Source organism: Propithecus coquereli, unplaced genomic scaffold, assembly GCF_000956105.1.
Source record: "Propithecus coquereli isolate 6110/MARCELLA unplaced genomic scaffold, Pcoq_1.0 Scaffold30, whole genome shotgun sequence".
Taxonomy (NCBI): domain Eukaryota; kingdom Metazoa; phylum Chordata; class Mammalia; order Primates; family Indriidae; genus Propithecus; species Propithecus coquereli.
The window spans coordinates 6116821-6131396 of NW_012148619.1; the positions used below are offsets into that span (position 1 = coordinate 6116821).

General features: G+C 37.3%; 1 protein-coding gene across 1 annotated transcript in view; it reads left to right on the top strand.

Annotated features, from left to right (window-relative positions):
- DCDC5 (doublecortin domain containing 5) overlaps positions 1 to 14576 on the top strand; it is a 157259-nt gene that overhangs the window by 110691 nt on the left and 31992 nt on the right. The window contains exons 4-9 of the mRNA XM_012649549.1: positions 280 to 379; positions 2403 to 2538; positions 4105 to 4261; positions 8092 to 8250; positions 9435 to 9635; positions 13137 to 13230. Of these exons, the coding sequence (XP_012505003.1) occupies positions 280 to 379; positions 2403 to 2538; positions 4105 to 4261; positions 8092 to 8250; positions 9435 to 9635; positions 13137 to 13230 (847 nt within the window). The remainder of the gene's footprint in view (positions 1 to 279; positions 380 to 2402; positions 2539 to 4104; positions 4262 to 8091; positions 8251 to 9434; positions 9636 to 13136; positions 13231 to 14576) is intronic.

Consider the following 14576-nt stretch of genomic DNA (forward strand, 5'->3'; position numbering starts at 1 on the left):
AAAAAAAAAAAAAAAAAAAAAAAAGTCAGCCTTTAAGCCTCACAGCAAGCCTGGAAGGTAAGAAATTTAGGCATAGGGAAGTTAAATAATTTCCCAGAGTGCCACAACTTAGAAAATGATACTTAAAAGGGTCTGACAGGCTCCAGAGTCCAGCTCTTGGTTGTCTCACAGTCCTGCAGAGTTGTCATTAATGATCCAGTCCCTTGATTTCTTTTATTTTTTCCTATTTGCTGCTTGAAACTTTCTGTATGCAAGGTCAATTTTTATATCTTTTTGCAGGTGCACTGAAATTTTAAATTTACCTTCTGCAGCTCGGAGATTGTTCAATGAAAAGGGAAAGGAAATATTTACCGTGGAAGACCTGCAAAGAGATGAACTGGTAAAGACTGGATTTGAAACTAAAAATATTAATATATGAATACCACCCAAGTAAAAATGTCCTTAAATATAAGACTTCATATGCTTACTATTTTTATTCTTATTTTTTTTCAGAATTATCCTAACTGAACAACCATCAGAAAGTAGCACTAAGAGCTAACATTGTTGAGAGCTTCCTATGTGTCAGGCATGGTTTTCAAAGCAGTGTATAAATTAACCCATTTAATGCTCATCATGACCTGATATGATGGATATTTTCATTATCCCCACTCTATAAATTAAGGAAGAAACTGGAGAAGGCCAAATTACTCACCACTTGTAATGTCTGTCTTCTACTCTGAAGCAGACAGATACTCTACTCTTTCTGAAACCCTCAAAATGTAGTTGTTTAATGATTTCTTACTAAATGATAATTTTTATTTTTCAGGAAAAAAATTATATCTACTTTTTCACACACTGTATTTTAGGTTGCTGGAGAAGGCTGAGAAGTAGAAGGATTTTAGTGGCCCAGCTTTTTCTCCCATTTATGGAATTTGAGGCATTAACTTGAAAAAAATGAAAACAAAATAAACAAACAGGAAAAAAAAACCTGCCTTGACTGATATCTAAAATTCTTTGAACAGAGCACAAAGCTTGCGCTGTATTATCATAACTTGACTCAGGGTCTGATCATAAAGACTCCTTGAGAGAATCTTGAACCAAAGAACCATTGACCAGTATCGGAGGCAATATAGCGGGGTGGACAGTCTGTTGTTCCTGGAGGCTGGTAGACCTTATTTTGAATCCTATTGCTGTCATTTCCAAGTTTTCTGTTTGTTCATTTTTAATGTTTTTGTTTTTTTGTGCTGCTATGCTTATTCACTGTGTTTTTTTTTAGAAAAATAATTAAGGTAGATTGCTTTAAAACATACAATACAAAAAGACACATTTAATGTAAAGATAAGTATAGATAAGGCCACCAGGGCAAAGGGAGTATGGGTGTGAGGAAGATAAGATGGAGCCAGGAGTGACTGAATATCTGCTAGAAATTAACCTGTCACTGCCCTGAGCAGCCAACATGAAGATGCAAACATGAACAGTTACATGATAAAATATGTTCATAAGAGAAAAAAGAAGCCCATTTTTCAAGAACAAGAAATTTTTAAGGATGTTTTTCCTGGATCTTCATACAAAGAATGTTTGTAATGATCCGTGTGAATAATCAGAAATGCAGCACTGAATTTCTCTTTCTTCTTACTGAGTCTTTCTCAATATATCACTATTTTTTCTCATCTTTAAAGAAATATGTATTCATTCATTTAAGGACATTTAAGAAATACATATAAGCAAAATGAAGAGGAAAATGTGTCATCTATAATCTTATTATATAGAAATAGCCATGTTAACATTTTGGTGTTTGTACTACAAGTTCATTTATACCAGGGGTTATTAAACTTTTACTGTAAAGGGTCAGATAGTGGATATTTTGGGCTTTGTCAACAATAGGGTCCCTATTGAAATGTCAGCTCTGCTACTGTAGTGTGAAAGTAACCATAGACAACATGTAAATGAATGGGCATAGCTGTGTTCCAATAAACCTTCATTTACAAAAACAGGCAGCAGACCAGATTTGGGCTTCACCCATAGTTTGGCAGCCTCTGATTTGTGCCTATTTCCCTTCCTTCCTTCCTTCCTTCCTTCCTTCCTTCCTTGTCCTTCCTCCCTTTATTCTTCCTTCTTTCCCCTCCTTTCTTAAAAAATATTTTTAAAAACTTTTATTTTGAAATAATTATAGATTCACAGGAAGTTTCAAAGATAGTGTAGAGAAGTACTTTTTAAACTCAGTACAAAACCCTTGAAATTCGTCAAAGTTGTTGCCTTTATCAGCAGTTTGTTCCTTTTTATTTCTGAGTAGTATTCTATGGTTTCTTTAATCATTCACATATTGTAGGACATTTTGATTATTTTGATTGTTTCCAGTTTTGGCTATTACAAATGCTTCTGTGAACAATTGTATACAGGATCATAGACTCTTTTTTTGATAGGTATATGTTTCATGTGGAGAACATTGGATCAATCCTGAGCTGTCCATTGCTCAGCAAAAGAAACAAATCTTCCTGAGGAACCTAGCGTCAGACATTTCCAAAATTCAAACCTTCTGCAGCACACGTAAGATAGAAGGTAAGCACTGGAATTATTTGCCTTAATATATGCAGCCAAAATAAAATGCTTGACGATATTACTTTGTTTAAAAAAAAATCCAGGTTTGTTTAAGCAGCTCATATTTCACCTCTGCATCTTGCTGTTTAACTATTTAGACTAACGTATATTTAATAGGGTTGCATATTTTACTTTATACTACAATTTAGATGTGCAAAGAAAACATAATCTCTTCATTTTGTCTTTAACAGATCTGGCTTTCTTTTGAGCCTTGTGCATTCTTATCAAGGGAAAAGAAATTAAATGTCCAATTGGCTTTAAATTTTGTCCCATCTAGTAATTTAATTAGTCCCTTAGGGAGAACTTTCAGATGTCTGAGTTTCCACACCACTTTAGTTCCTCTCTAGGATAAAAGAAAAGCACTTGCTTCCTGGGCTCTAGTGGCTGAAATCTATGGCTGGGGTGACTTGTGTTCCATTCTTTTGTCCCAGACAATGCTAATGCTCTGGGTGGGGGATGCTTCCTGCCTAACTCAGCCTCCCCTCTGCTCCTTACTGCCCTCTGAAGCCTGGCTATGACTGAGTGGTCGTCTCTGCTACAGAGCCACCTCACCTCTGCTTGGCAGCCACCTCTTGAAATCTCCCCAGCAAGACTCTCAGCAAACCCTGAGTCATTGCTGTACCTCCTAGAAACCAGATCCAGGTTCACATGGCTGTGCTTCAGATTGAAATAGCAGTGTAGCTTGAGAGGTAACCTCTTCACAGTGTCCTGGACAATGGGCAGTGTCCTCAACGTTTCCCTGGATTAACTAAGATACCCAAAGTGAAGCCAGTGAGGAGAATCGGGATATCCTGTGTTGGTTTTCTGGCTTTCTGTCTTGTGTCTCCAATCCCCTCTGGCCCAGAAATGATGGTTTTTCTCCAGGTCAGTCCTGAAGTTAAACCCTTGATATGGGAGCTACAGGCTCATAGGTCATGACTGTTCCATCCTGAGTTGCATGGTTATTGTCTTATGGCAGTATGGTATTTGAATGTCAAAAACTATCTTTGGACTTTTGCTTTCCTTGTGTAACCTTCCTAATTTCCTCATGATCCTCCTCTTTCCCTTAAGACTGCCGAGGATCCAGGACAAAGGTTCTGTACAGTGAAAAGAAAAAGAGAAAAAAACAATATAATTTAAAACGTTATCCTATTACATATATCAAACATTATACGGTAAAACTTTGCACGTGTCTTTCAAGCCATTGGAACTTTCGCTGATGAGTTTGAATCCCAGAGAATGATCTAGAAAATGTATCTGTAGACATGATGTAGATGATGTAGACCATTTGAATAGTTAGAATCTAAAATAATTAACTTATTTTTGGAAAGACCTACTTTTACTATTTTTGACTAAGAATGACTTAAGAGAAAAGAATCTACAAAAATTAAATGAAATTAAATTTGACTTATTAGTTCAACAAACAACCAATGAATAGACCAAAAAGCTGGAAATTTTTTGTGTTTATAGTTTAGCATGTGTTTTTAAATTCCTGGTACTCTACAATTGTAACTAATATGTCCTTGCAATTTGTGCATTTCTGCCTAGGTCTTGTTTTAGAAGTCCAAAGTCACATTGTGTCTGGAGGCAAGCTTGCTGTGAAACCGATAGCAATTTTTGGAGAAAAGAAGCAAGTTATAGAAGCAGAAGAAAAGCAAATGCAAAAAGATACTTTAACAACAGAAAATGGTTCCACTGAAATTCTGTAAGTAATCAGTGTAGCCAGAAAAGCTACCTGGCTGCTTTTTGAACTCAGCTCATTAGCCTGACAACAGTACAGAGCCCGTGCAGGGAGCCCATGCCAAGTCTGTGAAACTGATGGCAGGTGAAGAGCTAGTATTTAATTAGTTTGCTGGCAAGAGGATAGAACTGGAGCTTCAATGTTCAACCACTGCAATGATCTACTGTCAGTACTATTGTTATAATGTTACTACTTTAAAAGACTAGAATCTTAGAATTGTAGACATTTATTTGAGGAATTTATTATGTTTTGTTTCTATAAACATTGACTTTAGGGACAGTTATGTTTCTTCCCTAAAGTAGGTTCAAGTTAGATGCAGGTTAATATACAGTTGTCTTTCTGGATCATTGAAATAGCTTTCTGATTGGTTTCTATCTCCATAATATCTTCCTTCCAATTCACCTCTAAGTTCCAATTGTGAGCAATTATCTTTCTAATACACGATCCTTCTCACCCAGGTTTTCAATAACTACCTATTGCAGACAGAAAAAATTATTAGTCTGGAATCCCAAGCCCTCTGACCCTCATCCATACTTGTCTTTGACCTTCCTGTGCACTCCCGTGCCGGCTTCCTCTCCACACTTTTTCTTCCTGCCACATGAACTCCAAGCTCTGCTCAGCCAATAACAAGCTGTCGCCTGCATTTGGCACATTGCATTTACATTCTGTTGCAGACCTCTGAACCACATATTAATTTCCCTCTACCTGAGGTACTTTTACTTGCCCTGTACTTATCCGTAGAATGACTCTTCATCACTGAAATCAATTACAGCAATGATCGTATGTAGCAATGTGTTTATTAGTCCCACTCCTCCCCCCACCAACCTGGGAACTCGACTCATTGAAGGCAAGAACTCTGTCGCAGCGTAACTGGCTTTAATCATCATTTACTGAATAAATGAAGGAAGGAATGAATTAGTTTCCAAATTCTAAATCCAAAAATACCTGGTTAGTTACCATTGCAATAAGTATGAAAATTAATATATATATGTCATTGTTACAAACTGTTTCTGTCCTCAGTTATAAGAATATGAACGTATATTTTCAGAATCAAATTTCCTCATTTGCTGGGTGATTCACCTAGGCCTGTGACCTGACACTAACAAAGGTAGTAGAAGGCATTTTTGCAGAGAGAATGAATTGTCCTAGATGGCATCTTTCTCAACAGTTCAGGAATTGAACAGAAATTTTCCTAATATTCCCTTCTGAAGAATGTATCATCTAGCCTCTGAGTTATTTAGTCTGCACTTGGAAAAAAAGTAAATAAATGGAAAGTAAGAAAAAAGAAAGAAACGTCTTTGAGAGCAAAGATCCTCATTGTTCCGAATCATAGATTTCATCAAAGCCTGGAGTCTTTGAGGAAAAGTAATTATGTCCACTCAAAACACAGTACAGGCATCTCATGCACATTCTAAGTTAGGTTCTTTTGCTTCAGCCTCTTCTTGAATACTCCCAGCAATAGATCACTGTTTCACGAGGCAGCCCTTATGACATTTAAATAATTAATTATTTAGGATATCTCCATCCCATGATTTCATCCATTTCTCTGTACTATGCCCTATTCCTCTTCTACTTGACAGTCCTTAAAATATTTGAAATATTTATTAGTACACTGGGTTATCTCATTGCCAGGCCAACTTTCACTAGTTCTCTAAACCATTTCTTATGACATGGTCCTAAATCGTCTTACATTAAAATGTCAGTAAGATTTCCCAGACTTTCTTACAAATGCTTTTTTTGGAGGTTTTTGCATATTTGAGAATGGGGATGATTTAAGGAGGGACATCCATAAAACAAAAGCCTAGAACATAAATCTAGAAGGAACTTTTGAGATTGCTTTTTGATTGTAAAGATGTCCAGTAAAAACAATAAGAAGCAAAATGAAAAATAAACTCTGGGAACACTAACCTCCCATTTTTATGCTTTATGGAAAAAAAGACTTTCAGAACATACAGCTTCAAGGAAACTTTCTCATTTTCTCACCAAATTACAGGTACCCTGGCTACCTCTTGAGCCTTGTCTAGTACTACCTTTCCCCTCACTCACTGCATACCTGTCAAACCAGTGTCTTTCTGTTCCTCAAATGGGAAAATGTATTTTTGCTTCAGAGCCTTTCCATTTGTTCTTTTCTCTACCTGGAATGCTCTCTCTCTAGATCCTCACATGGCTGTCTCCTTCCCATTGTCCAGATCTCAATTTAAACATCACCTCTCAGAAGAACCTTCTCTGATTCCATTGCTAAAGTAGACCTCACATCACCTCAGTCAATTTCCATTACAATATCTTATTTTATTCCATTTACAGCATTTATCTTATTTATTTATTCATTTGCTTGCTTATTATCTTTCTTCTTCCCACTAGAATGCAAACTCTATGAACTCTAAGAACTTACTTGTTTTATTCATTGCTATCTCCCCAATGCTTAGAACTCTGTGCCTATGATATAGTAGATGTTCAAAAAATATTAGCTCAAGGAATGAATAACTGATGAATGATTAATTCTAAGAGTGAATGAACAAATGAATAAATTAATAAAGTAAGATGGATTTTAAAATGACTGTTCTAAAACTTACTTGAATATACTTTATTTGCCAGGAAGCTCAATAGATGATAGATAAATTCCAAGTAACAAAATTAAACATCTGGTTTTGGTTGAAGATTTTTATTTGTACTTTGCTAACTTTGTTACAACTAAGAATGACTTTTTTCTTCAAAGAAATGGAGTTGGTGAGAAAGCTGTGTTTTTTATTTTTAACACAAGATGGCACTGTTGTTTTTTAACTGTTAGGGAGATTTTTGACTTGAGAAGGCACTTGTGCTGCATGCAGGTCTGAATGAGGCAGTCATTACCCTACCAGTTTCATATCCACATGTAATACTTCCATTACATTTTAAAAGTGTACAATCTGCTCTACTAGCACAGGAACTGTCCCTGAAGATGTTGGTAACTTGATAATGCTTGCAGTTACATCAAATTATCATAAGCACGTTGGCGATCACAGTCTGCCCCAGAGAACTTTATTTACATGTATGCATATTTAGAGTTGAAATATGTTTTCTGCTTTGCCTGCCCTCAGCCAAGCAGTCCTCATATTATGTCATGATTCCACTAAAGGAAAATGTGCTCTAAACAGTGGCCTGGAACTTTATATATACAGTTCTGTACAGAGATTACTATTCCCATTCACATCTTCGTCTTAGTAAGAAGGCAGAGGCTGGCTCAATTAGTCAAACTATGACTAATTTAAGTGTTTTAGTATGTTATTCTCTATCAAAATCTGGCACATATGTGCAGATGCTATTTAGGTCTCTCTCTAGATTTCTCTATTGAGAGGAAAAGTTACGTTAATTAAGATTTCTTAACATTATCTAATGAGTAAACTTTATGAAACCCAGCAATCTAGACTGTACCATTGCAGACAGAATTATGACCCATTTATGGGGTAGACAGAAGGAGTCTCATTACATGTTCATTACGAATTTCTTAAACTACTGGGTAGTCTTACTCTTTATAATTTTTGAAATATAATACATAGTTCCATTTTTTCTAAGTAAATGTAACAAAAATCAATGCTGTTTATTATGTGATTGAGGAATTTTATTTATAGCCTTATATTAAAATAATAAGTGATGCAATAGTAAGATGTGGACTTTGAACTTTAGGCACCCTTAGGGAAATATGATTTATAGATCTACCAATATCCTGCAGGATATGATCAGACTAAACCTCAGAAAAAATCCTGTGAACACAAATCAGAATTCTTAGACTTGGGTTTGCTTCTGATCCTTGTTAGAGATTCACATGCAAGAGCCCATCTCCGAATGAAGGCTTGTCACACACTTCTCAGGTATGCCTGGCAGGAAATTTTGCATGACTTTGATGAGGATGACAGTCTTCCAAAGAAAATGGAAAAAGAGCTTTTTGAAAATGTGGAACCACAGAAGAAATACAGGTAAAAAGTTGCAAAAAATTACTGCTAGAGAGTTCTGCCTAGCCTTAGATTCTCTCAACTTGGGACAAACATATTCCTGGGCTTTTTTGTTGCTGTTAGCTGCTGTTTCTATCAACATGCACATTTTTATCCTATGTTTATGATTATAAAGTATTTGCAAAAATTCGTGGGCAGGTTCTTTCCCCCTTGGTTTATTTTGTGCAATATAATATAATTTCTTGCTCATTGGTGTGTCTTTTCTACTAAACAGTATGCTCATCTACCTTTGCCTCCTAAGACCTTAGTACAGAACCTATATATTTGTTGAATGAATATGTGAGCGAACTTATGAATAAACATGTAGAATGTGATGCCTGATGTGTTTAAGAAATTAGTAAAATGCAATTTCTTTCTTTTTAATTCAATCTTTTTTGATCAATGTCCAAAATTTGGCCAATGTCCAGGAATCTATAGTACTTTGTCTTATTACATAATCTTTAGACATTTATTTAACATTATAGCAGTTACTGGAATATGTGAATTAAATGGTTTTGGCACTTTAACATTTAGCATTAGACGAGACACATTGTAGGGGAGTAGGGGCTTAATAGATGTTTACGGATTAATTTAATTGCCAATGCCTTGTGATATTTAATATTTTTAATAAGTCTACATAATAAGGTCCTCAAGTAAGAGAGTCCTTTCAATTAACTTCTCAGTGGATCATTATTTTCTTTTATGATATTCTATGAACTTTTAGAGGAGAGTGAAAAACTTGGAGAATGGTGTTCTATTTCCAGGGATACTATAGATAGAGGATAACAATCATAGTTTGAACAGAATTCTTTTATTTCTCTGTTTTGATTCTACATACCCCCTCTCCTTTCCTAATTCTTTTTTGGATTTCACTTTTTCCTCTGTAACTAAATTACTTCTTCAACTGAACTTTTCTCTTTGCTGATGAATGTATCAAATATTCTCCTGGATAAACATTTATTTCTGTTATAAAATGAACTCAATATTCTACTTTTTATGTCAACTTAAAAGTATAAGACTAATAGCATTTCTGTTGTTCTGATGATACGGTTTACTATCACAAGTTAACATGGTTCACAGTGAAGCTCTCACCAACAAAACTTACAATCTCTAGCACATCAAGTGCACGGGGTGTTTTTCTGCCGCTAATGGATGTTTCTTTATCTTAGCCATTTGCCAGAGCATGGTAAATTGCAGAAGCTTTGCCTTCAGCAGTTTGAATACACGGATGGGCAAATTGTAAACTGTGCTGCTCCTCAGCTAGTCTTGGGGGTGCAAGGTCCCAGCCTCCGGTCAGGCATGGAGGTGGTTTTGGTGGAGAAGAAATCTGACGGTAGTCATCAACGCTGGCTACACAAGAAAGACAGCAGGTAATCCCATTATATTTGGGGTTAATATGTCAAAAGGTGAATAGGAGCTTAAGAAGTCTGGCATGGTCCCTGAAGAACAAGCAGGGCGATATTTGAGGGCTATGGATTTTCTATTTCACTTAGCTGATAATCCTTTATCCTGGCCAAAAAGAGAAAGAGAGTAAAATCAAATGCAAATGCTAGGTAAGCTACATACAGTTTATCTGCGATTAGATTCCATTAAGAAATGTTCACTCCATAGTTTTATCTTGCCATCAGGCTCAAGACTGGACTGTAATTAATTTTATTTTTATGATATGAAGCTATCAAATAAGAATTTTAAAAAGTTCCTAATTTTAAAAATGTTTCAGTACTTTTCATTAACTCGACCCCCACCCTTCCCCACACGCATGCCTTCCCTTCCTCCTCTACCTTCATAAAATAACCAGCTGGGGGCTTCCACTCACACAGTAAAAACTAACTGTTACAGATTGTCAACCTAATTCAATGGCCTTAGTTTCAAACCGACTATAGTACTCTCAAAAGGTTATTTTTGAGACAATCAGGAGAAATCTAAAACACTTGGCTATCTGATGATATTGAGGAAGTCTTATTAATTTTGTTAAGTGTAATAATGGTTTAACGGTCATGTTAAAAAAAGAAAAAAAGTCTTGATAAGTTAGAAACATATTGTAGTAGTTACAAATAAAATTAAGAGATTTCTTAGATATTCTTTAAAATATTCTACCAAAAATCAAAAATTTAAAAAGTTGAGGGGAATGGAAGAAACAAGAATGGCAGAATGCTGATAGTTATTAGATCCATGATGGCTTATTATACATTTCTCTGTTTCTGTGCGTGTTTGAACAATTCTTTAACAAGAAAGAAAATAATTCCCTGTTTTTCAGATTGGTTTGCTTCAAATTCTACCATTAATATTATATGGTGAAGCTCCAGGAGCCTCTAAAATCTCTTGAAATAGTGTACAAAGTGTATGTTTGTGCATCTGTGCAAAAATTTGTTTTTTCTTCGAAAGAGCTGTGATTTTCACTGGATTCTTAAAAGGTCTGCAATGCAAAAGGCTCATGAATCAGTGCTTCGTGAGAGATTGCAAAAGCTTCAGCAGGCGGCAGCAGTGGGCCCAGCATGGGCCGGAGAGGAGTTAGTCTTAACTCTGCTCACTGAGATGAGCAAAGCCGCCAGCAGGGAACGCTCGCTGAGCTGGTTTTAGGGAAGCCTGGAAAACCAACTGTGTAGACAAACCAGGCGATAGCGTTCCTTTGCCCCATTCACCTGGGCTAAGCTGCCTTTGCAGTGTAGAGCTAGGATGGCAGGCTTTTGTTCCTGTAAATGGTTTGCCGTATGGGACCAGAATTCATTCTTTCAGCTGCAAAGAGTTATTGAGGGCAGTGTTTTAGGGGTGGTGCTTTAGCTAAGAACAAAACAGATAAAAGTCCTTGTCCTTTGGAGCTGACATCCTAGTGCTACCCCATCTCTACATTATATTTAGCAATATGTCTTTTTGCCTTGGCTTTCTGTGTTTCCACTTAAGCCTAAATTGGAATTTGAGCATGGCTAATGAATTCAGGTGAACATGCATGGGGAATGAGAGATGTGACCTGAGAAGACTTGGTCATCGGAAGAGAGTGCTAGTCCTGAGTCCTGCTCGGTGTCTGTCAGTGGTTTTGTCTTTCATTCTGAGTGCTGTGGAGAAAGCAAGAAGAGGGGAAGGCTGTTTAAGAAAAATCAATTAAGTTTTCCTCAAACACTGTGAGATGTTGTGCCATGAGCAGCACTGCCTTGGATAATTGAACCATGTGTAACAGAAAAGAGAAGAAGGATAGTTTCTTCCAATCTCCTCCCACTTTCCAGAACATTCTGCAACTTTGTCATCACAAGGCCTCCCCATGTCAAGCCACAGAATAGAGGGGCAGTTGGTGAGAGGGAGATAGTGGTATTGATTCATCCCTTATCAGAAATTTCAGAGTGCAGAGAGAGGAGATGGAGTAGCGGGGGCCTAGTGGGACAGGATTCGTTCGTGAGCATGAGCCACTTCTAGGAAGACCCAGACACACTTGGGCATGGGAGATTTTGCAGAAGTCTTGGATTGGATGTGGGCACAATTCAGAGCAATATATGTCCCATGGTAGAAGTGCGTTGCATAGTGACAGTAATTCTGAGCTTTCTTCCACATCCTCCGTTGGCATATTGCTTTGTTCTCTTTCACATAAATAGATGCTAGAATGCATTTGTTCTGATAAGCTAGTGGGGCCTGGAGAACCTTGGTTTACACTACGTAGTAGAAACCTGTAGAAAATTCTATTAATGTTAACCAGTCTTTTTATCCTCCACATTTTGTCCAGGTGGCAAGTTAGGGTATATATGCATACATATATGTTCAATATAGTATATAGATATATAATTATTATATGTTATATATATTACCCTAGGGCTGAGGGAGAGTACACAAGAAAGGAAAAACTTGGAATTGGGGCCCCTCCCCAAGGCTGGGGTTCAGGCTTCATTGGAATAGGTGTGGTTCCATCCCATTGGATGGCAGAGAAATTTCGCTGGTGCTCCTGGCCAGAGCTGGTCTGTGGCTGTTGGGTACCTTAGTCCATTTTCTCTTGCTTACAACAGAATACTTGAAACTGGATAATTTATAAGAAATGGAATTTATTTCTTATAGTTCTGGAGGCTGAGAAGTCCAAGATTGAGGGGGCACATCTAGTGAGAGCCTTACTGCTGGTGGAACTCTCTACAGAGTTCTGAGGCAGCGCGGGGTATCATGAGGTGAGGGGGCTGAGCTTGATAACACACTATCCTCAAGTCTTTCTTCCTCTTCTTATAAAGCCACCAGTTCCACTCCTATTTTAACCCATTAATCCATTAACCGTTTAATCCATGAGGCATTAATCCATTCATGAGGGCAGAGCCCCCATGATCCAATCACCTTTTAAAGGCCCCACCTCTCAATACTGCCACATTGGGGATTAAGTTTCAACATGAATTTTGGAGGGGGCATTCAAACCGTAGCACTAGGCATGCAGGAAGCAATTCTCTGGAACATATATGGGGGTGCAACTGGTTGCTAGGTACACCAGCATGCAAAGGGAGTAGGGGTGCTGGTACAGCAGGAGACTTGAAGGATGGGGTGTCCGTGTCGAGAGGGCAGTGAGCACATGATCACCAGGCAGGTCAGGGCTGTGAGGGTGCTGAGAGACCTGTGTTCTGGGCACACCTGCTTGAAGCACAGCATCACTGAATATTCTCACTCCCAACAGCTGACCTCATGCCACAGCCAGAAAGAGCAGGAGAGCCCCTTCTTCCTGTCATCTTCCAGCATTCTCTACTGAGAAAGCTTAACATCACACTTACCATAGGGCAGGAATTCTTAAAGGATTCATGTCCGTTATCGCAGAGCATGTATGGACCTGAGAGGCAACACATTAATAAGTGGCACGGAGGGAGATCTAATCTGGTCATGCTACTTTGTAATGTGACTAATCCTGTTTTCCCAAGGACCTTTCACCTGGTGAGTAACCCGGACTTTGTGCTGGCTGTGTCTATGACCAAGGCTAGAAATGATGTCTGTGGCTATCCAGTTATTGTTCAGGTAAGATATGTATAAGCTAAAGATTAATCATGGCCCTTTCATTATTATAAATTTAAGTAAAGCTTTAAGCTTCCTTGTTGTGGAGAAAAAAAATAGCTGTCATAGAATCCTATTTTGAATGTAATTGTTAAAATGTTTACAATAGTCTGCCTAGATTTCAACTTGAACATGTTCATGTATCTCTTAATTTAGTTTAATCCAACAGATGGTGATTGTGGGCTTGCTGCATGTCAGGCATTATGCTAGTTACTGAAATCAAATTCAATGGCAAGCATGAGAAATTGTCCCAACAGCATTCACGGAGCGTTTAGTCTCAGTGGTGGGTGCAGTCATGTGAATGATTCTTAGATTCCCCTAAATTCAATCATCGGGAACATATGCCAGGCCCTCTTTACCTGATAACTGGAAGGAGAACTTGGTGAGAGAGGTCTTCCTGGAGGACGTGAGCTTATCAGTGTTCATTTTACTAAGCAACCCATTTGAAATACTATTTTAATACACTTTTGCAAATGCTTATAACAGCCAAACAGTTTTTGAAGACTCTAGAGAAGTCTGGCTTCATTTGAGTTTTGGACAAAGACCTAGGAAGTTCTTTTCTCACGTTTTCTGTCACTCTCACTTATAACTCAAAACACTCCTAAACATATTTTTCTGTGCTACTAGGAGAGAAAGTTTAGGAGCATTCCTGCTCTGCATTTACTTTCTGTATTCTCCACAGTATATTCCAGCCTTTTGTTAAACAAAATATATTGTCTCCAAATAACATTTGCTTTATTCTGTGTTTTTAATAGCAACGAGGCAACTTGTTTTGCAGGCCCTGAAACCAAAATTGGGACATAGCAATCTGGACAAGTACCAAAGCTTAATTAAGTCTTCCATCCTGATGATAAATATGGACTAAAAATTTATTCTAGGAGATGCAGTGTATATAAAGTTGTGTCCTTCTCTGTCAGGTACCTCTATAACACAGACCACAGTGAGATAAAACCTCAAACATAGACAAATTTAATACCTTAATCAGTTTCACAAAATTATAGATATAGATGTTTTCCCCTGAGGTTCCTGTTTTATAAGAAATAAATTTGATCCTAGGGTAATTTGGGTTACTTTTCAAGATTTTTTCTATGCTGGTGTTCCATTTTTATTTATTGAAGCAATCAATTTGTGAGAAAATATTAAAGTTCATGTAAAATAATAAAAATGAAGCATGGTAGGTTAATGCGATTAGACCCTTTCCTGTTCCTTGAAAATACAGTCTTTGGTTTTCCAGACCTCTGAGGGAGGCTTTGCTGTCGGACCCATTAAATCAATTCTTGAGACTCATTTATTTTCTTCTTTGCTATTAA